This window comes from Aspergillus lentulus (genome assembly GCF_001445615.1).
Source record: "Aspergillus lentulus DNA, contig: Alt01, strain: IFM 54703, whole genome shotgun sequence".
NCBI lineage: Eukaryota > Fungi > Ascomycota > Eurotiomycetes > Eurotiales > Aspergillaceae > Aspergillus > Aspergillus lentulus.
Window position 1 is genome coordinate 836,623 of NW_028322123.1, and position 22,791 is coordinate 859,413.

The 22,791-nt window shown below is 51.2% G+C and overlaps 5 protein-coding genes across 5 annotated transcripts; 2 read left to right on the top strand and 3 right to left on the bottom strand.

Annotated features, from left to right (window-relative positions):
- Positions 1–1,061: 1,061 nt before the first annotated feature.
- Positions 1,062–2,291, top strand: scw4 (putative cell wall glucanase (Scw4); the record flags this gene model as incomplete). The annotated part of the gene is made up of 3 exons (XM_033560251.2): positions 1,062–1,125; positions 1,194–1,321; positions 1,386–2,291. The coding sequence occupies 3 exons, from the start codon at positions 1,062–1,064 to the stop codon at positions 2,289–2,291; spliced, it is 1,098 nt and encodes a 365-aa protein (XP_033416142.2).
- Positions 2,292–2,699: 408 nt separating this feature from the next.
- On the bottom strand, positions 2,700–8,634 carry ALT_0248 (class I alpha-mannosidase 1A; the record flags this gene model as incomplete). The annotated part of the gene is made up of 10 exons (XM_089598948.1): positions 2,700–3,964; positions 4,017–4,173; positions 4,230–4,330; positions 4,396–4,627; positions 4,721–4,839; positions 4,942–5,034; positions 5,157–5,328; positions 5,385–5,442; positions 5,927–7,546; positions 7,607–8,634. 10 exons carry the CDS (start codon positions 8,632–8,634, stop codon positions 2,700–2,702), a joined length of 4,845 nt encoding a protein of 1,614 aa, XP_089456612.1.
- A 1,387-nt stretch (positions 8,635–10,021) lies between these two features.
- On the bottom strand, positions 10,022–12,952 carry atgI (autophagy protein ATG9; the record flags this gene model as incomplete). The annotated part of the gene is made up of 2 exons (XM_033560254.2): positions 10,022–12,146; positions 12,219–12,952. 2 exons carry the CDS (start codon positions 12,950–12,952, stop codon positions 10,022–10,024), a joined length of 2,859 nt encoding a protein of 952 aa, XP_033416145.2.
- Positions 12,953–15,805: 2,853 nt separating this feature from the next.
- On the top strand, positions 15,806–19,912 carry ALT_0250 (GTPase-activating protein BUD2; the record flags this gene model as incomplete). The annotated part of the gene is made up of 3 exons (XM_033560255.2): positions 15,806–15,942; positions 15,998–18,888; positions 18,948–19,912. 3 exons carry the CDS (start codon positions 15,806–15,808, stop codon positions 19,910–19,912), a joined length of 3,993 nt encoding a protein of 1,330 aa, XP_033416146.2.
- An 874-nt stretch (positions 19,913–20,786) lies between these two features.
- On the bottom strand, positions 20,787–22,506 carry ALT_0251 (WD domain protein; the record flags this gene model as incomplete). Its single annotated transcript, XM_033560256.2, has 3 exons — positions 20,787–21,006; positions 21,076–21,895; positions 21,963–22,506. 3 exons carry the CDS (start codon positions 22,504–22,506, stop codon positions 20,787–20,789), a joined length of 1,584 nt encoding a protein of 527 aa, XP_033416147.2.
- Between the last annotated feature and the right edge of the window lie 285 nt (positions 22,507–22,791).

Here is a 22,791-nt window from a genome sequence, read left to right on the forward strand (position 1 = left end):
CTCAATCTTCCGCCCTTCATGATCTCTGAGTTATGGAGACGAGATATTCTGGGGCAGGTCACAGTGGAACTAGGTACGATCTACCTTCTGATATAACAATACCCGTGTCGTTCACTTCAATTCACCTGTCCTGTTATGGGCGAAGACCATTGGACGCCTTGGCGAGAGCAAAGTTCTTGGCATTTTGCTGTCTCAGGCTTGAGTCGGTAGGTCCAAAAAATCGATACAGAGGATTGGACTTAGCATCAGACCTTACTGATGGCAGTCAAGTGTACCCGAGGGAATGATACAGATGGGAATTTTGGTCGCATCCTAAGTCGGCCAAGATGGATGCCTCAGGATTATAATGAACCCTCCATTGTACACCTGGTTATAAGTTATTCCTTCTTGGCCTTCTTGACATCACTAAGAGTAAACGAATAATTGCACAGCTGTATCTATTGAGCTAACCCCCGAAGGTTATGGTGATCAAAATGTAATGATGTTTATTTATGCCGCCGTGTTGGTCAGATAATGAGTGTCGAAGGGTTAAGTCAGGAAGTCTCCCTTGATAGCGGTTGAGACAAAAAGACTACTTTCCGTTTTCTCCAAGGGCTTCGACCACCCTACGGCGTAGATTCAAGGCAAGGAATATGTCAGTCATGCTATACTGTCTTGCAGTTGGAGGGATACAGCCCCCGAGGAACATGCTATCAATCCGGGTCCTAGCACATTCTTTTTGTATGAGGGGTTTGGCAAGGTATGGGCCCTGCATTCCACAGAGAACAAGTGAAGTACTGGTACTTAAGAGCATGAATTCACGGATTACTGAATTCATGATGGATTTCACTTCTAGAGATCTAGAGTAAGTGGATATTAATTCACTACGCCTCTGATGGTTCTATCATTGACTCTTTGACAGTGAATGTACATCTATAGCTGGGGTATTTAAGCCCACTGTCTGGGCCTGGCCTCACAATCTCTACTCCTTCATTAGTCTGACTAGATCGTTCTGCTCGGTTCTACTGTTTCTTGGATTGTGTTCAGAAGAGTTAATGAGAGGACGGTGATTGACCATCGCAATGAGGTTCAAAGTCAACCTTCTGGCCCTGTTGTTGGCCTACCAGTCTGCAGCGCACCCTCATGGTGAGATATTTTCAAAGAAAACACCTTTAAGGGTCGAAGGCATCGCTGACTAGTAGACACCTTCTCAGTTGGCCATCGTCGCAATGCCGAGCATGATATCAATCCCAAGGAGCAAGTCATCGTTTGGGTCGATCACGCTGGACACACGATCAGTATTGAGCATAAGCATCAAACCCCTACTACGACCTACAACAACGTATGTGTTACCTGCAATTGATCCATGTATAACCTGCCTGGACCTGCAGCTGACATTGGGACAGTCCCCCACTGAGCTGCCTTTGCTCCCAAACACCGACAATATCATCCCCGACAATATCATCCCCAATCTCCCCATCGAAGCGCCCGACCTAAATACAAACCTGGACTCTCGCTTCGGCATCTCCTATTCACCTTACACCAGCTACGGCACCTGCAAGACCTTCGACCAGATAAACCAGGACATCGAACACCTACGCCATCACGCCTTCATCCGCATCTACGGCATCGACTGCGACCAAACCAAGCTCGTCACGCAAGCAGCCAAACAGCACGGCCTAAAAGTCTTCGCCGGCGTCTTCGACCTCCAGAACTTCCCAGACAGCCTGCACTACATCCGCGACGCCGCCACCGCCGCAGGCGGCGACTGGTCCATCTTCCACACCATCGCCATCGGCAACGAGCTCGTCAACAAGGGCCAGAACAACCCCGCCGACGTCGCCAACGCCGTCAACACCGCCCGCGACATCCTCCGCGGCGCAGGCTACCAGGGCCCCGTAGTAACGGTCGACACCTTCTCCGTGATGCTGCAGCACCCGGAACTCTGCGCCGCGTCCGACTACTGCGCCGCCAACTGCCACGCCTTCTTCGACAACAACCAGCTCCCCGAAACCGCGGGCGAGTACGCGATCGACAAGGCGCGCCGCATCTCTGCTGCGGCGGGCGGGAAGAAAACGGTCATCACGGAGTCGGGGTGGCCTCATGCGGGCCAGCCAAATGGGCGCGCGGTGCCGTCGCCGGAGAACCAGAAGAAGGCCATTGCGAGTCTGAGGAAGGCGTTTGCGGACGATCCGGACTTGGTCCTCTTCACTGCGTTTGATGACTTGTGGAAGTCGGATAATCAGTGGACGTTTGGCGCGGAGCGGTTCTGGGGGATTCAGGATACGGGGCGTGAGCGGGATCGGGAGTAAGGCAAGGGGCTTCCAGCGTTTACGCTGTGCTGCACCGCTTTGCTCTTGCGGAGGTTAGCTGATGGCCTTCTATCTGCGTTGCACTTGCATGGCGTTGCATGCGCATGGCGTGGGGTTGGGTATTGGCTTGATGAGTTCACGGTTGAATCTGATTAATGCTTTGGTCTGCGATTATGATACTTCTCTCCTTTCTTCTCATGTACATTTCGGGCACATACTGAATAGCAGAGTGAAATGATGAGTTATGGAATTCTAAATTGAATCACACTGATCGTGGAATCTTGGCTAGCCCAGACGGCAGCCTCCTGCTTAATGGGTATGTGTAAGGATAGCAAAAACAAAAAGGTATCTCTGCACTGACACGCGATGCAAAAGAGTATGCTTTCTACGTAGATTCGATGCTCGAAATCAAGACTCCAGCGACACCTTTTGAACGGCCTCCTCCACGCTCACTGTCCCACCGTTCGATTCGGCCGATGACTCGGGCAAGATTTCACCGTTCATTGGCAACTCCTTCCCGGACCTGTCGGCGGAGTCACCATGTGCGTGCCTTCCTCTCGCCCAGCGGCGCGCCTTCGGCGGCTCAGGTTTCTGGCCGTGTTTGCCAACAGAGGGGATGTTCAGAGGATTGCTGCTTAGAGGGCTGCAGTTCCCAGAGAGAGGATGCGCCTGAACGGCCGGGTGAGTCGAACGTCGAGGGGGCGGCAGGGCTGGAGGAGGATTCGATGCGGAGCGACGTAAGTGAGCAGGGACCGGTGGAGCGAGACCAGACATGCTTGTAGAGTTTCTGCGATCGGCTGGAGGAGTGACAGATGCGGAAGCCATGACTGGACTCGATGCTGCTGATGCTGCGTCCTCGGGGATTTTATCGGCATTGTCTTCCTCCTCGAGGATGCGTCTCCCGCGCCGGCGTCGGGACTTGGGGGGCTCCGGCTTGATTTTGGGCTTGATGATCGTCCCGATAGCGTCTGTATTTAAAGAATTCCCTGTGGGTTGGGCGTCATTGCGACTAGGGGTGATGACGCCAGGTTTCTCGTGCTGGCTGGCAACTTCCTGCACGCTGATAGTCGAGCATGAAGCTGGCTCCAGGTCCATTCCGAGGCGCTGCACCGCGCTCGGTTTGCGATGCGCACCCGGCTTGGGAGAGTCTGATCCACCAAGCCGGGTGGGTGATAGAGTCCCAGGCGAACTGCCTTCCGTGCTGGTGGGAGTACCAGACTCCGCGTCCGTCTGGACGGCATCGGTCGTGGAGTCAAACGAGGCAACGCTCTCTCTCTGTGACTCAGCTTCTTCGTCTCGCAACCATTCGACTGTCGCGCATCGGAGGACTAATCTCCTCGTGGTTTCGTCGACTTCCTCAAAGTGCAATATCCTCTCTAGGTCGCCCTCACTGCTCGATAGCTGGCCCCGGCCCAAAATATTGAGCACTTTCTTCAGTTCCTCGCGCTTGTAGTGGGGAGGATACTTCAGCTGCGTGTGAGCGAGCAATGGGTAGAGAACTCGGAGGTATGTATGTCGTAGGGCCGATGCCTCTTCAGGCAAGTCCAGAAGATTTCGAATAAGAATGTCAACCAAGACATGAAGATCATTGGTGTAGAAGTATTCATAGGTGCTAGGGGTTGTAAATATGAGGTAAAGAAGCTTGAGCGTGAGAAGCTGAAGAGATGTTTCCGCTAGGACTCGTTAGAGATTTGTCATGCCAGAGGAGAATCTGGGGGCTGGTACCTTCTCTGTTGATGAGGAGAATGATGTTCTCGCCGAATGTTTTATAGAGGTTCCCATGCATGGCCAAGACCTTGATGACCTTGTTGGTCAACGGAGTCGACTGTTTATCGTCCACAGGATCATGCGCTGAAATCATGAACTGCTCGTTGAAAACCAACTACCGTTCGGTCAGTAACGTACTTCAACCCTGCAGTAGGTCAAGCAAATTCTCACCAAAACGCGAATCACAGGATAATGGTAGGGGTCGCTGGCGTCGTAGGAAAGATCTTCGATAATCTCAAAAAGTCCCTTGATAAAATCATCGTCGACAAGTACTACCCAGATTGCGTTGCCCATTAGCCGACTCCTCCAAACAGCGGAGCCCACCTGGAACACTCACCCAAATCCTCAATCCTTATCCGCTGGATTCTCGACATTTCATACAGCAAGTCCATCAGCATGCGATGAAGCGCAGCCTGATTTTCCCCATCCTTGATTTTGTAGGTTTGCAAGAGCTCCAGCAATCGCGGGAAGGAACCCTCCTCGTTCATCATCCGAAAGGACTCCTCATGCTGGCGGCCATCGAACAGAAGGAAGGAAACGATCAGATGTAGCGTGTCCGGATCATCCTCCTGTAAACCGTCGTAAACCGTCAGCGGGCCCAATTGCAAGCCAGAACAAAGCGAGCAAAGCCCTTGGAAAGATGGAAGTCATCCAGCGCATACCTGCAATAAGCCATATATCATCTGTCTTCGAACGTAGTCGGCATGGGCGGTAAAGATACTCGATGCAAGTAATTTATACGAGCAGCGCGAGACCTCGAACGGCGAGTTGAGATATTCATCTGCGATTGACAAAGTCAAGTCAGCCCTCCGTCAGATTGGAGAAAACATGGAAGCTCGTTTCCAATCCATGCTGTCATCAAGATCAAAGAACAATCTCGCACCTTTGTACTTCGTAGCAAAACTCAAATATGACCGGAGCGCATTATCGATGAGGTCTTCGGTGCTGCAAGGAGTGGAAACAATCTCTTGGAGTTCTACCAAACAAACATGTTAGATACGACTGAACAACTCCCTGAAATAAGGAGAACAAAGTAAAGCATGAGGAAATTGGTAGAATCTCTGGTTATGGAGCAACCAGCCAAACACACAAACTCACCGTCCCAGAACTGCTGCTCGTTCTCCAGGGAGACCTCAAACTCCATTTCCCACAGCTCGATCGTCGTCGTCGTCGGACTAGTCGTCTCTCTGCACTCATCCCGTCTCGTGCCCGGAAACCTCTGGTTGGGAGGGCTGCTCCGTGCGAGGAGGCTGGAAACCACGAGGGAAAACTGGGGTACCGAGCAATAATGTTGATGACGACGAATGTGGCCAAGGCAAAGCGAACAAGGCGGGCGGCGGGGGATTTGCGGCGATCCACCACTATCTTTTGCCAGAGTGCTTTACTGTACTTCATAGTATGCAGAGCGCAGGATATCATACGATGTACAATTTTTGACGAGAAGGTTTCCCCTTCAGAGGTCCTCATTGCGACTATTTCAATTGTCATTTCCTCAATGCTTTCCTCGTAGATCGAGTATCAGAGCCACCATGCTCATTATGATTCGTGAACGCTTTCATTTGGCAGTCTTCCAGCCATATATGTACACATTAAGTCAAACATTAAATGGGTGCAGTAAAGGTAATGGACGAAGAGGAAAACATAACGAGGCGTGACAAGCCAGCCACTGGAAAGAAAATGTCATGTACTTGGGGGATGGTATCAATACTTCTACATCAACAAAAGAATTCATATGAAGGGAAATATATACCCTAAAAGGAAAAAAAGGAACGGCCGTTAATAGGCCGGACGTTTCAAAGGATGAGCTTCGGTGTTGCTGCGAGAAAAGTCAGTTTTGCTTCTAGCAAGAGATGCTGGCGAGTACTTACAGAACATAGTCGTCAAGACTGACCACGCTCGGGTCGGCAAAGAGAAGATAGAAGTATTTCAGCGTCTCCGCAAGCCAGAATGACTCCATGGTGTCCCGCATCTTGGACTTTTCAAGGGTGACATCGTTGATAGCAGAATGCGCGATTTCAGTGCGGGTGTACTTGGACACAGCTTGGAACATCTCCCAACCCTTTTCTCGCCAGTAGTTGTCGCCTGTTATGCGGAACATGTAGAATACGGACTCGATGGCCTCCGGACGAAGGAGGTATGCGCGGTTCAGAATGCGAGTAACGCCTGGCGGTAGGCGTTCGTTCATGATTCGCTGGGTGACAAATACTTCATGAGGGACAGCTTTATCCTTTGCATCTTGCTTCTTGACATCATCTTCGTCATGGTTGATCAGGTCGTCCGTATTTGCCGAATCGGCGATGACGTGCCATTTTCCAGATGAGTCACGCCTACGAATACTGTTTGTAGTAGATTGCTTAGTCGAGTCGCTCTCTTTCGATTTCTGCTCGATGGCTTTTTCTGCGTCCGCGATCCGCTGTTCTCTGTTAGGATCGAGTGAATTCCAGTACTCGGTCTCGTTCCAGACACACGGCTCGCCCTTTTTGCAGGGAACGAGGAAGAAGTGTTCGGGCATGATGCCCGTTTTGGTGACCCCATAAGCCCAAACGCACGCATTGGTCAGTTTAGCAGCGAGGTCCAGATCCCCTTCAATACCAAATAGTTTAGCACCAAGAGCAAACATGCCACCCGCAAAGCAGCCCAGATGAGTTCCCTCGTACGTCACAGAGACACTGTCAGGGACCTGGTCCGCTATGGGGTGCGTCAGGGTCATGGTGCTCAAGAATCGGATATCACGCTCGTCTTTGACCATGGGCTGAAAGAGGAGATGTTCGCGTGTTGCATTCATGGCTTTCTTGTACATTGCGGGGTATTGCTCGCTGAGACCGCCCAAGAGCATGTACTCCTTGGGAAGGTATTCATAGGTTGAATCGCCGCGGGCCCCGAGCCCGAACTTGTGTTTCGAGGAAGGCGGCGCGGCGAGACCTCCTGTGCAGGCCTTATCACCGGAGCTACCGGAAACTGCAGAATTCGCGCCTTCATTCGGGGCGTCATAGTTCGCCGGCTCCGCGTCGATATGTAAGCTACCACCATCGCGCCGATCAAACAATTTGGCGTAGCTCTGTGCGTCTGTAGGCAACGGCCGTTCGTTTTGCGCGGGGGGAGGTGGATGCCTGGAGGAAGGTACAGGAGGGGTGGAAGAAGACGCCGAAGACGATGCGGAGGGAGATGGAGAGGAGAATACGGGCGTAAGCACAGGTGTAGGCGATAAGGCAGACGGCTCGGTGTCAACCCCACCATTGCGAGGGACCTCGTAATTAAGCTGTGAGGCGGCGGTCCTACAACCAGAAGCATCGATTTTGAGCGGCCACAGACCAGGGAGCATGGTTTGACCCTGCAGATTCTCGAGCGCGTTGGTGATCCGTGCAATGGCGTCGTAGTACTTGTCTTGCTTGGTCAATTGTGCCAGTCGAGTGAACTCGACAGAGAGCGAGCCTATTTCCGCAAGGGTCGTATCAAAATCAGCAATATGAGGTTTAGCGGCATCGTGCCTGTCATTTCACCTGTCAGTCCTTCAATATACTCAGACAACCAACAAAGTGAGATCTTACGGTGCCCATTTGTAGAACATGGTCGGCATGCGATTAGGCGTATCGAACGCACCCATCACGATGTCCGCCAGCTCAACGGCTTTCTCCAGGAGTACGTCGTACTTGTGACCCGAAATATCATAAGCGCCAAGCAATCCTCCAAGATAGCGAATGACCGTTTCAAATACAGGAATCTCGTCCCTCTTGCTAGTTGTGAAGTCGATCTTCTTCACCTGATCAACGGCAATGGCGAACTCGTCCTTAAGGTCCATGATCCAAAGCGTATCCAAGGAATCCACAAGCGTGGCTGCCCATCCCATGAACGGGTCTCTGAACCCACCTCGCAGAGGTTTGATCTCGTCATGTCCCATCGCAGAAGTCTTGTATCCATTCCAGGCATGTTCAAAGGCCGCCTTGATGGTCGACAACCGCTGCACCCGCTGTATCTTGTCCGAGGTCGTCTCGTCTCTAAAGACAGCCTGCACTCTCGGCAGTGCCTTGGATTTACCGGTCGGCATTTTGATGAGGTTTTCAGGCGCCAGAGGATAATGTTCCTGCACCTGCTTCCAGTGCACGGTAGGTCGATTCGTTTCCAGAAGGTCCACCTCCACCCGTGCGTGGCCGTGATAGTCCAATTGGTACGGGGGAACTTCGAAACCGTCTCCCTTGGCAGATCCATTGTCACTGGATGATGTTGTGGTTTGACCGGCGGCCGAACCATCTTTGGACGACGCTTGCCCATGCGCATCGGACGCTAGATCCTGCGGAGGTTTTGAGTCGGGAGTAGCGGGCTTCTCGACTTGCTGAGCAGGGGTAGAAACTGACTCGGAGGTGGGCTGATGGGAGGAGGAAGATTCGGGTGCGATGGGTTCTTTGTTGTCGGGAGCAACAGGGGGTGGTCTCTGAGGGTACGACTTAGGCTGATCGGCAGGCGCGGGGATGCTCACAGTACTCGCAGATGTATCGCGGGATCGGGAGAAATGAACGAAGATCAGCACGAAGATGACTGCGAAAACCAGTGAGACTCGATAGCGACGGGCTCGAAACATGGCAGGCAACTGATAGCGACGGTGAGGCGACGCAACGAAGATAAGAAAAATCAAAATCTCAACAAGAGGAATAAAAGAGTGACAGGAATAATGATGCGATCACGAGACACCACGGAAAGACCTTGGAGCCACAAGAAAAAGGAAATTCACAAGAATAAACAAATCAACAAACTGAACGAGAGGCTGGAGGGACCGAGCCGTAAAGGTCACTCATTCTACTCCTCTCTGAGGCCGAACAGCAGAATAGAAACCGTAAGCAGGCTGTCTCGGGGTTGAACGGTCGAAGTGATCATATCACATCAATTAATGTCATGACAATCCTTCGGATATCAGCTCTCGCCTAAGGATCAAGAAATTGATAGGCTAGACTAGACTATCTGCTTAGTGGAAGCAAGGGGGGTGGAAAAGAAGCGAAACCAACGGATGTTGCAGCCAAGAAACGCCAACATATAGGGCAAAAGTCAGACACACTAGGTTGACGGAAATCTGAAGAAAAGATGATGTCCAATTCTCGGACTATCTGATCTATTCCAGTATTCGTAGACGATTATGGATCAAACTGTAGTTCTTCTTTGATGCTTTCCCTCGCCCCCAACATCTACCCTTGGACGCCTTTCTGTGTCCGTGATATGATATCTCATGTCGCGAGGACCCCGGATCAACATCGCAAAAGATCAGCGGTCGGAGTCCAGACTTTTCGACTGAGTGGAATGGGCGAGATTAGCCCGTGGATGCTGCCCAAATGGATGGTCCAGATCCGATGATCACAGCCTTTTACGTCTATCCACGACTGGGATGGTCCCAGTCTGCAGACATCAATATACTATGTAGATATGGTACATGAAAACAATCAAGTCCATCGCATCCTCTGGACGCTTACAGAGTGTGATTACACAATTCATCTCTAGACTACAAACGAAGCTGTATTCCGATAGATTTGCAGCTTCCTGTGGATACGCAATCCCCAAATGATCATTGCCAGACTGATGGGTCCTTCAGCCCTTCATGGTCCATCTATTTCTATTTTTATCCAGGGGTAATCTACATTGAACCATGACAAGGGGTGTCTCTGTGGATACCTAGGTATCAGTCATCTAGTCCAAGAGACACGTCTGTGTACGGAGTATCTATGGAGTAGTCTACTTCTTGAACAATTGATGACTGACCGAATAATACTGGGTGGCTGATGATCGATGCCAGTATTTCTCATACTTGGTACTTTTTCATATATATTTACTTTAGAACCTGCACATTCATGCGTGTGTCATCTATGCAGTAGTACAGACGGACCTCTTTGCAAGCCAATCCAGCCAGATAAATCTACGATGCTGGAAGAATATCGCTAGGATTGATAAATTCTACCCTGTCTCAAGTTGCATGCAAATGTCTATAAACCAACCGGTGTGCGTCCTCGACTGTCCTTGTTTACCCTCTGAAATTGTTGGATCAAGCCCAAAACACCGGCACCCCCAGCAATAGCATCAACATTCTCCCCGCCCTCTGTGTTGTCATCATCCACGTCTTCCGCCAAGTTCATCCGCCACGAGTCCCCCAGGTTGCTGTCGCTAGTGCCTACACCACCTGCACTTGATGCTCCAGCAGCATTAGGGGCTGGTCTTGACGGGTCGTTGCGTCCCGTAGCTACCGGTGACTCATCGCCATCCGCTATTGTCCCTGATATAGGAGGGTGCGCCCGCGACGATCTGTACCGTGGAAAGGCTGCTGCTGCGCGGCTCGTTCCTCGGAACCCTGAAGTTGATGGCTGGTGATGCGGATCCAGGAGTATTGAAGGAGCCGGAGATGCATGGTCACCTAGACCGATCGGACCGTAACGAGACGGCCCAAACACGGATTGCTGGCCCATGAAAGGGCCTGCCAGACCGTGCCGAGTCTGGGTCTGATCGAGCCGGTCGCCAATAGTTCCCATCTCGCCCGCTGGTGGTGATCCAAGAGTAGGAAAGGCAGGGGGCGGATGAAATTGTCGTCTAGTAGCAGGATGGCTGCCGCGATGATTGGCACCATAGTTATCCAAGAATCCATAGTATGAGGCCAACATTTTGCCATCTTTGGTAGAGAAATAGTCGGCTCGGAGATCTTGCCTCGCCGGGTCTCGTCGATCTCCCTGGTTGATCACATTGGTTCCCTTCTTAAAATCGAATACTGCAAATGAACAAAGGTACCCCATTCCATCCACATGAACGGTGAACTCCCGAAAGAAGTCGATGAGACGATCGCTGCATTTGGGTAAGCTAAACCAGAGAATAAAAGGTGTAAATATCATGCTAAGGATCTCCTCCAGGAAGATCACGATTTTCATCTGGTAAAGCTCCGCGAACTCCCTCCGGACTTCGTCACTATGCAATCGCCCTTTCCAATGACTCGGAGCATAATGGGTATAGTTGATCACTTCAAGTAGAGCATATTCAGGATCGAAGACAGTTGTCTCTTCCGGGACGAGGCCTCTGGCAACAGCCCAGACAGACCCAAACACTCCAAGGTAGAAGAGAACAGTCCGGTCATGCGTGATTTCGAATCCCAAAAACAGTTCCGGGTCCACGATCGATGCCAGAGCCAATACAGACGCAAGTGCGCCCGACACAAACGCCACGAAACCTGCGACCTGCACCGTTTTATCTTTGGGGAATTGGTCCACATAGCGGCTAGCAAAAGGATAGGACATATTGATTCGGCGTTCGAAGAGGTGCCAGAGTTCATTAAATTCGCGAAATTTCCACTCCGCCAGCGGGGTATATTGGCGTGAGCCGATCTGAGAAGGATTCTTCTTGTACTCGTTAAAATAACGAAAGAAATAATGCATCATAAAATAGACGACAATAAACGGCGCCACGAATATATTCATAATGCCGGCGAAGATAAATCGTCGTCGCAGGCCCTCGCTCAGCGCCTTTCGATGAGTGTCCTTCAAGAACAGAGTCCGAACTTGGCCTTGTTCGTTAAAGACATAGTCCATTATACATAGGTTGATATTCCACTCCAAGGTCTGAGAAAACAATTGCTTGTTTCTGAGAAACGGGACGGGAAGCGTCAAGTCCAATATGTCTTTGTTGAACAAGGCGATAAGATAATTTTCCTTGCGCATCAGTCGATTGGCAATGTCGTGCGCATCCATTCGCTGTTTAGACTGACTGCCCATGAATTTACGGTGTCTCGCAGACACAGCACCGGCCGTCGCGGGATTGGCGTCCCTGAGGGTCATGAGTCGACTGACAATCTCTTGCCATGATATAGTTTGGATGTCGGTATCAGAGACTCCAAGCAAGTAAAAGTAGAAGTCATGCATGTGTTTCAGCCTTCTGATATCCAACAAGCACTGGAAGGCTTTCCCAATCCAGAACAGCGTGAGTAACCAGAGTAGAAAGGTGGACGATAGTGACATCTTGGTGGTACATTGCTCGATCAAGATATCGTTCAACGTCTTGCTCCCGCGAACCTTGTGGTAGTCGATGCAATTTGTGAGAAATGTGCTGAATCCTATAACGAATGCAAATGTTCTATAACGGCACAGGCCCTTTGTCAGAATGCGTAACATACCCAGGTGAGAGTGAGAGCACGTAGCGACTTACAACAGGCTCAGAACTCGGTTCAACAGAATGGACCATATCCCGTTTCCGAGGAAATACGTGTAAACATCCTTTAGAAAGTTGTCCAAATTTTCAACATTTGCCCACATCCACATTGCTTTCTCTTTCGGATCCACCGTGTTCAGGTTGGGCTGCCCTAACGACCAGCGTACGCCAGGGGCGCGCCTTCGATCGGCATGGTGTAGCGGCTGTTGTTCTCTCGCTGCTCTCCAGCGAGCTCGATCACCGCGGGTTGAAGGTCCGGGAAGAGAGGTTTGTCTATCGTCGGAAGTGAGGTGGGAAGTAGGAGGTGGCGGCAACCGAGATTTAAGATCGTCATCATCTTGATGGCCTTCTACGAGAAGGGAAGCTGGAACATCATCATCGCCATCCTCGAAGTCGTGACCTGGTGAGGCAGCATGTGCCCATCGCGGACGGCTAGACTGGCGATGACGAGAATTTGACTTGGTCGGCCCCGCAACAGAAGCTTTCCGAGGGCTCTTCCTACTTATGAAGGCATCATCCGGGTCCAGCAGCCTACTCCGCTCGGCGTCGGCCATTGCGTCCTCAAGTTCACGATCACTATAATGTTCTCCAGAACCATCCTCCAGAGTTAATCCCGCGCGCTCCTCCACATCCGATGAATCTGATGTCGCATCGTGATGTCGAATAGTCTCGTATACAGACGGTGAGCCGTTCGGAGGAAGGAAACGGGATAAGATATTCGATGTCATCATCTTGATCCTAAAAGCGTAGACATGGAATTGAAAAGGCAGATGCTTAAATCTTCTGTAAGTTCAGCGCATGGCAGCGACTTGTTAGCTGAGAGCCCATATCAGTCACGGGCCATTTGAGAAGCAATCTCAGGCGCGTCTGCTGCACAAAGAACGGTAAACAGGCAAATCGGAAAGCTTCTCGGTATCAAAATGAGTAGTGCAGAAGTCCAACAAGCTCCTATCTGCAGCTTGTGTAGAGACTTGTAGGAATATTAGGACTGTCTTTTCCACGAAGGTCGTTTGACCATGCGTGCCGGTCGACCTGATGACCAGTCAACCCTCATGATAAGGTACCTATGATGCAGGCGGTAAGGATCATCGCATGCTATCAAGAATGCCTGAGGCTACTACACAGGTCAGGTGATAACCGATCGGGGAAACGATTGACACGTGATTCTACTTAGAATGACTCAGCAATCTCCTTTTTTCCTGACGACACGAGTCAGGCAAAGGTGGGAAACGACACAGTAATAAGGCCGTTGATTGGCCACGGCAGGTCCGATGGCTTAAATGAAGGCTTTTGTCTACCTAGGTACCTCTCTAGACATGTATGGTTTGTGCGGGGTGCAGTTTCTTTGGCTGCTTGCTTGCGTACGCAAGTCTGGAAAGAGGCAGGCCTAGATGCTGGGAAGATGACCATATCGTGGGTATTGCCTCATTTGTGAGAGACAGCTAACTATGCGCTGTCTCCCTTTTCCGTCCCCTCTATATACATGCGTTGAGGGGCCTTATCGCAGGAAGGTTATCAGTCTGGAAACAGTTCCAACTCAGTCAGACGGAAGTGCTGATTTTGACTCTCCTGAGCTCCACCCTCGCAGAATAACTTAGACCTCACCCACCTTCCGATCCAACGATTGGACTGTCTGGACGTCTGCAGTTTGCTCTACTAATCCGTACCTTGATTTCTTTTCTCCCGTTTCCACTTGAGTTCCTGGTATGCAAAAGTAAGAAGAGTGATAAAGGTATACGAAGAAGCTTAATCTGGTGATACTCATTTCCTGGTGCGAGTCAGCGACTTTTCTAGGTAGCGGTCGGTACCTCTATATGTGGATATAGTACAGAGGTGAAACACTATGAGATGCCTAAGCATCTGCCGAGTTACGATGGCCTAGATGCATCCTAGAATCTTGAGCCCCAAGCTACAATGTCCTTGTCTCGGCATGGGCCTTTTAGTTTCGATTCTTACCCCCACGTACAGAATCGAGTCTATGGACTAGGACTAGTGATTACTGGATGGCGTAGATGCTTGGGGGTACCTTACTCCGGACTCACAATGGCTTACCTTATCATTGGTCGAAAGAAAATCCCAGGTTGAGGGGCATTGGGCCCTGACTGGTAAGGCCCATCGACTGTCGGCTATACTTTTAGATAGTCGATGACTTCTACAGTTCTTCTTCTAGGTACCGTTTCAGAGCCGCCACAAGGGCGACCTATAGTATCTAGCAATGATGAAAATAAGTCGATGTATGAGACCATGGATTACAAATTAAGCCTTCTGACTTATTGGTTGCCGAGATAGTTCCTGACAACGTGATTCGCCCATTCATCTCAATGAAGAAGATGATTCATGCTGCGATGAATCGGTAGTCCAATAATACGTGCTTGATATTGTAGACAAGATATGTAGGTAACTTTTAGCAAGTTCCATATCACCAAGGAGGATTATGAAGATGGCCGACCCTCTCCCGAACGTACCCTTAGGAAGCTTCCCGTTATCTTTAGGATAGTGCTCAAAGAAATATCCTAGGCCCGGGTAGTAAGCATATTCTCAGCACGACACCATAGAGAAAAGACGAGAAGAAGACAAAATCAGTGGTAAGGGTCCTTTGTCAGCTATCCTCATCATCGTCATCCTTTCCCTTCAGGGCTTCGGCGTCTGCACCTGAGAGGCCCAAAGAACAGAAAACTAAGCTGGTCTCCCGCGAATAACAGTGCTCCATCCAGGGGATAATTGGTGCGATAGAGATTGAAGTACCAAGAAGTCAATCGTCCAAGCCATTATTATCGGTATTAATATTAATATTAATATTCATATTATTATTGTCTTTGGGAGTCATCCGAATTCCCAAACTCCCCTCTGTCCGTCCCGCTCCAGGCTGGGATAGCCGGGAACCACTTACCTTGCCTCCATTCGACACCGCCTCCCGCTTAGGACTCACGCACCACCACGACTCGCCCGACTTGGGTTTCTGGGCATCCTGTGTATTTCAGCGGGATCTGCAACAGTACAAAGTCCTTTCTTACCAATCCATTGATACTTCCCTTTTCACTGTCGCTCTTACAAACAAAGAAAAAGAAGCCATTAAATAAAAAGCAGGCTGATGAAAGAGTGTCTTTCTTTTCCCAAATGGATGATCCGTCCAACCTAGCTACTACCTGGGTACTACTAGGTAGGTACTACCTAATTCCCTCTACATCCAATGATATCACGTTATTGCTCCAGTCCAGCACACGGCCAGTCGGCCTCCCCAATGGCCTCGTACCAACGGACCGTTTCTCCAGACTTTCCCTTTTCCCACACCACCTTTGCCGGGCTAACCTACCGATCATGGTTCTTCTAGCAGTGACTTTGTGACGATAAACCCGTCGTTGTTGAAGGTCTGGTTATTTGCCATACCTCTCAGCCATTTCTTCAGCTCTTCCACACTTTTTATTCTGCCGCCCGCGCAAACCCCCCCTCTCCCCTGAACCGACATTTCGTGGATTGCGGCCCTTTCGCTTTGTCGCTCGATTGCCCAACGCTGCTATCTCAACGCGCCCCTCCGTCTTCAAACCGAATGTACGACTATACTCAGTATCTTTCGCTTGGACTCCATGCGTTCACTTAGCGACCCATTGGACGACAAAGGCCCTCAATTGTTCGAGGACGGTTGCGCAGCGTCATTTGGTTTCAGTGTGCTGCAAGGTAACACTCTGAAAGCGAAGACGTCGAGGTGTGCGTCTACTTGTGGGTGCGTTTCGCGTGGTTTTGTGCTGGCCCTGATCTGCGTATCATACGTTTCCTAGCGACCTCGTCTGTGCACCGCTGTCACCGTTTCCATCGTGTGCCGCTGGCAAGATGGAATCGGAAAGTTCGAATTCAAACGGGTTCAAGCGGACCTCTGCCCACCACAGCATCTACAGTCGCCCAGTGGAACGGCGTCCCAGCAAGAAGTCATCCTCCAAAGACCGTCATGGAATGGTCTACCCCGATAGCTTTAGAGAGACGAGCATCCGGACGGTGACGCCAGACCCCTCCTCCGAGACCGGCAATAATTCCCCTCTGTCGGAAGCTGAATATATGTCTGGAAGTGCTGCCCCATCACCTCGTGCCGCATACAGAACAAGAGCGCCCGATCATGAATCTCGTCGCGATTTTCAAGCCTATCATTCAGCGGGAGACGAGGATGAGGGCCAGGTGGAATTACGAAGCCAGCGGGCGCGGTCCCGCACCACGACCTTGGACGACCAGCGCAGCGAAATCTCCTCCAATTCCTTTCTCACACGGACTCGAAATCGCCTTGGTTCCATCAACACCGCTTCTCCCCCGCCCAAGGCCTCTGAAGACCAAGCGAGCTCCATTGGTTTCCCATCAATACAACCGGCTCCATATTTCAGCCAGACACTTGGTCGTCATCGTTTGAGTCGAAATCTTGGTAGTTCAAACGTAATCACCACCGTTACTACGAACCCGTCCTCGACAGCCTTGTCAAGCAGCGATGCTTCCAAAATACTTCAGCTCATGAAAACGACGTGTGGAAGAATGCATGGTATTCTTTCATTTCGGACATCTTCCACCACAGCCTGGACGTCAGGCTACTGCGCTATCAATGTTGCAACAGGCAGTCTAATATATCAAGCCAAGGGAGAACCTGCACTTGCGAAGACATTGATTCCGGACCTGCGTGGATGTCAGGTTCGCTCTCTTGTCGATCCAGAATCTGGAATGAACTATCTCAAAGTCTCCACTTTCACCTCAGGTCTCGGCATCGAACTGAGACCCCACGTCAGTGAAACATTCGACTCCTGGCTGGCCGCCTTACTGTGTTGGCAGCCGATTCGACCGAAAGGCGTGCAGAACAAGATGACGAAACCTCAGTCGGTAGCGATCGGAGAACGTCGCCTTGCGGACCGTCGGCGAAATTCTGAGAGCACCGTTCAGAAAGACGCGGCCATTATCAAGGTCGGTAAGATGCTCCTGTGGGACAGACCGAGTACGTCCGGTCCCCGTCCCAATTCCGGCCATCGTGTTTCGACCTATCGCCAGCAAAGGGCGCTATCTTCGTCATGGCAGAAAGTCAGCTGCACGCTGCAAGAGAATGGTGCTTTCAAACTATTCACAGAAACAGACATCACTTTAGTCACTTGCATTCAATTGTCTCAATTATCTCGTTGTGCGGTGCAGCAATTGAACGAGTCTGTTCTTGAGGACGAATTCTGCATTGCCATCTATCCTCAGTATGCGGCGCATTCTGCGTCCGGGTTGACCCGACCGGTCTATCTTGCGCTAGAAAGTCGAGTGCTCTTTGAGGTCTGGTTCGTTCTCTTGCGCGCTTTTACCATTCCCGAACTCTACGGTCCCGAACTGCCTGTCGAGGAGAACTCGACAAATACAGCAGGGTCAGGTGATACGAGCTCGCCACCCACAAGAGACATGTTTCGAATCGAAAGGATGCTCTCGGTCAGAGTGACAGAAGCAAAGCTGCAACGTGACAGGCCAAGTGAGGAGACGCCGAGGAGCCGGAAGCCATCAAGGTCTCACAGCAACCCGGCACCGGCGCCCGCTGTCAGCGACTACTACACGGAAGTTCTTCTCGACGGCGAAATTCGAGCGAAGACAGCCGTCAAATTCCGCACGTCCAACCCTTTTTGGCGCGAAGATTTCACTTTCAATGATCTCCCCCCTGTCCTTTCGCAGGTTTCCGTCCTCGTCAAAACTCTCAACCCGACCCAGAAAGACTGGACGCTCATTGCCCACGGTTCGTATGCTCTGCACCAGGATGCAAATTCCCTGCATGCTTTGGATGATGTGGAGATATCGTCACATGATGCCACATACGGACGGGTGGAGATACGGTTGGATGACTTGGAGTCTGGCGTAGAAACCGAGAAGTGGTGGACCATATTGGATGAACGGGATCAGTCGGTTGGCGAGATGCTGATGAGAGCTCGGATGGAAGAGACGGTCGTTCTGATGTCGCATGAATACACGCCCATGTCCGAGATCCTGCATGCCTTTACCAATGGGCTTACAATAAACATGGCTCAGATCATTTCCTCCGAACTCAACCAACTCTCAGAGGCTCTACTCAATATTTATCAAGTCTCGGGGCAGACGGTCGAATGGATTTCCGCTCTGGTTGAAGACGAGATCGATGGCGTTCACAAAGACTCGACTGCGAATAGACTCAGGTATACTACAAGAATCCATTCAAATGACTCAAGGGAATCAGGTCAGGACCGAGAAGTCCTTGTCAGGGACATGGGCCGAACGGCGACCGTGGAGGCGAATCTTCTGTTCCGGGGGAACTCCCTTCTCACCAAGGCGCTGGACTTGCATATGCGTCGGCTCGGGAAGGAATACCTTGAAGAGACCATCGGAGAACGGCTGCGCGAGATTGACGAGAGCGATCCTGAATGTGAAGTTGACCCTTCGCGAGTCCATCGTTCAGACGACCTGGAACGCAACTGGAGGACCCTCGTCTCGCTTACCACAAGTGTTTGGAAGTCAATTGCTGGCTCCGCTTCTCGCTGTCCTGCAGAGTTGAGACTCATATTTAGGCATATCAGAGCTTGCGCAGAAGACCGCTACGGCGACTTCCTGCGAACGGTGACATACAGTAGCGTCTCAGGTTTCCTGTTCCTGCGATTCTTCTGTCCAGCAATCCTGAATCCAAAACTCTTTGGATTGTTGAAAGGTAAGAGGCCTTGTCTCTCCGTTTCTCTTACTTTTGTTCTTTCCCGCTAATCCTAGCAGATCACCCTCGCCCTCGTGCTCAACGAACGTTGACATTGATCGCCAAAGCCTTGCAAGGCCTTGCGAACATGACGACGTTTGGTAGTAAAGAGCCGTGGATGGAACCGATGAACAAGTTCTTGCTTGGCAACCGGGCCGAATTCAAGCAGTTCGTTGACTCGATTTGCGCGATTCCTGCTGACCGTCCTACCCCTATTGTCACGCCATCTTATGCGACGCCGATTCAAATTCTTAACCGGCTGCCCCCTACCTCTCGCGAGGGCTTCCCTAGTCTCCCGTTCTTGATTGACCACGCAAGGAGCTTCGCGAACTTGATAAGGATCTGGCTTGAAGCAGCCCCGGGAAGGCTTGCTGAGCTGGAAGAGGTCGATCCGGCCCTTGAAAAGTTCCACGAGATGGCGCTTCGTCTCCACCAACGTACCAAAGAGTGCCTTAGTAAAGCGGAACAGGCAGAACGCCCGAATGGCAATCTCGAAGTCAAATGGGAGGAACTGGTGGATTCCATGGAACGATCAGCGACTTTCTATGAAGACAGCTCCAAGCCGACGACACCGGCGACAGAAACGGCGATTGCAACGCCAGCATCCGTTCCTGGCAGTCACAGGAACTCGATTGGCTACTTCGCTTCACGGCCTTCGCTGCCTCGCCGGTCCACAGATTATGGTCCAGACGCTGAGGAGGAGACTCCTCCTAGCTCTTCGTCAGCTACCTGGGACCAGAGTCGTGTGCCCTTTTCCATGCCCCGCTGGTCGGACACTCGAGACAGCACCGGCAGCTCAAAGAACTCTTCCACCTACTCTCTTGAATATTCTGACCCTTCCAAGGCGCGCAGATCTAGCATGACGAAAGAGACGTCAAGCAAGTATCGGTTCTTTGACTTTGTACCGGCCTCGTCAAGACGCAAGGCCAAAGACCGTGAAAGTACTCAACAACACTCGCGCGAAGAACTACGGAACGAGTTTTGACGTACGAGTCTCTACGAGCCTATCTACTTCCTGGTCAGATCATATCCGACGCGTTAAACGGTCATGATCTAAATATAGAGCATGATATTTTTCCAGTGTTAATCGGCTGATATCATATCAAGCCTGGCTCGCACTCTCAGCCTGCTCTTTGTTATACCCGGAGCGAGACTTCTCGTCCTCCATAATGAACGGGACATGTATGACTCCTAGAGGGAAAATGCAGTTGAGAGAAGACTTTCTGTTGTATAACAAGGAAGGCCTCCTGTGAGCAAAATTTTGCATCATCTGGTGTATATTCTACCTCATTCCGGCGATTGATCCCATGTGTTGATGATCTGACGTTCTGCCCCTTCTTGGATTTCTCTTCCTTTCTACCCTGCTCATTCTCCTTGAATAGCATTTGTCACGGTGTTGATACCCTGCTTTGATAGCTGCTTTTCTGGCTGGAAAATGTCAGCATGGCCTTTCGTCTCGTACACGCCGCTATGGACGGAAGGATTTCGCTGAACTTTTTCATGGTCCAAAAACAGTTCGTGTTCCTTTGTGTACATAACATTTGGCCTTTGCATAGATGAAATAACTACTATCCATCCATTAGTTCCTTCTGCCTTGCATGGCTCGACCCGACGGTCTGTGTTGACCCAGGTAATAGATTTCGAACAATGTAGTGTATGGATTGTAGAAGAGTGAAGGGATCAATTTGTCTTTCGAGATTGAATCATGTTCAACTCCCATCGCTCAGATACGCTTATCAAGGAGATACTTGCAAGTAGATATACACCTTAAAGCACGGCCACGCAAAAAGCCTAAACTACAATGCCAAACTATTATGCGCAACGGCTACATCGGTCCGTCGCCATCTTCCGAAGTGACCTCACATCCACAGACATATCTTACCGCTGGCAGTACCGCCTGCGATCCAGTTCATGCTGCGGTGGAAGACCGCCACAGCAGGAACGGCGGTGATACCGTCGCCTCCTAACTGAGCGAGCTGGTCACCGGAGCTACTGTACACATCGACGAAACGGTTCATGTTTCCGATGCAGAAGCGCTGGATAGGGGATTGCGGGTTTGCTTGCCACTGGGGACGGAGGCTGCGAGACATCTTGTGTTAGTTTTTGCAATGAAAGGGCTTGAAGGTGGTAGGACGGGGAAAGAATTACATGGTCACCCATCGTCCTGTCTGGCAATTGTGGCGGACGACAGTGTCGGGTTTCATTTCGGCGTCTGAGAGTGTGTGCCCTGGTTTCCAGGTTGCGATGCTCTTGGATCCAAAATCGTAGATCTTGAGCGTGTCGTCGTAGGAGGATGTCGCGATCTGGCCTGCGCTGTTGAATGCGGCGTGGGAGACCGACAGCCGGCCGACGTGCTCGCCTACCGGGACAGGTTCATCGTGGGAGAGTTTGCGTATATCCCAGAGACGCATGGTGCGGTCGAGAGAGGCGGTTGCGAAGTAGTGCGGGTGGGTTGGGAAGAGCGAGAAGCCGCCGATTTTCTTCTCGGAGAGTTGCCAGGTGGCTACGGCGCTTCTGCGCGAGGCGCGGGTGTCGTAGCGGCCGAAGGCGCCGTCTAGGGTTGTCCAGTAGAGGGTGTTGGGGTCATCGGCTGCCATGTCAATGCCGGATATGGGGATGTCGTCTGAGGTTGACTCTGGAGCGTATTTTTCGACAGAGGTGGTCTTTTCCAGGTCCAGCTCGCGGATGGAGCTATCGTAGCTGGCGCTGTAGAGGTGGGTTGGCTTGGAGGGGTGGACGTGCATGGAGCTGATGGTTCGTGTGTGTGGTTTGAGAGTGGTCAGGACTGGATCTGGGTCGTCGTCCTCTGCGTCTTCGTCGTCTTCCTGCTTGACGGCTGAGATTGGCTTCTCTTGCGAGGCGTCTAGGACACCGAGGTTGCCCATCTTGTCTCCGGCGAAGATCAAGGGCTTGGCTTCTGATGGGTGGAAGGTCATCGTGTAGACTCGTTCGGGGGTGAGCTTGATGCCTGTGATACGGTCATGTTAATATTTCTAGCCACAGCATGTCGCAGTTCACACAGGAGGCCAACGCACGATTAGGTTCCCATGCCCCCCACAGCCGCAACCCGCTCATTTCCTCCCTCAGCGCCTTCAGCTCCTTATCTGTCGTCTTCTTGATATCCTCATCACCAAAAGTCCGCTGATACGGCATCGCAACTCCCTTCGTCACCACGTCCACCCCGATTAGACTATCACCGCTGAGCTTCTGCCCCGACACAAGCATCTCACTGAAAGAGAACGCATCCGACTTGCGCACTCTCTTCGCACGCTCCGCCTGCTGCGCAGCCTCGTACTGCTCCTCCGCCTTGCGTTTCGCAACCTCGCTATCCGCCGCGAGCCCTCTCAACCGCGAGGACATACGCCGCGGTACTGGGTCCTCATCTTCCTTCTTGACCTTCTTCGGCGGAGGCTTCTTCTTCGGCTTCGTTTGACCCCCTGGTGAGCTTCTCGCTAATTTGGGTGGGAAGAGGCCGGACGACTGGGCGTCCTGGGTCAGCTTCTTAAGGAGCGCATCACGCTCCGCGATATTCGCGAGACGCTGCTTTTCGAATTCGGAGAGCTCATTATCGGCGCCCATGATAGTAACTGTCTTGCGAGCGCTTAAGCGTCCGCTGTCTATACCAATGCCTTGACAATCGAAGGAGTGGTGTAGATTCAGTTTCTGCGTCGTAGACCAAAGCCGCGCTTCTGCCTGGGAAAACGCGTGTTGCAATGTCGCGCTGTCACGTGATATAATGGGATGCGATGAATGAGGTAGAACAAATGATTCAGTGCGGTTATTCTTTCTTGTTTTCATGTGGGAAATATACTCATAGGAAAAGGATACAAATAAATAATAACTGTTGGCGATGTCTTTTGTATA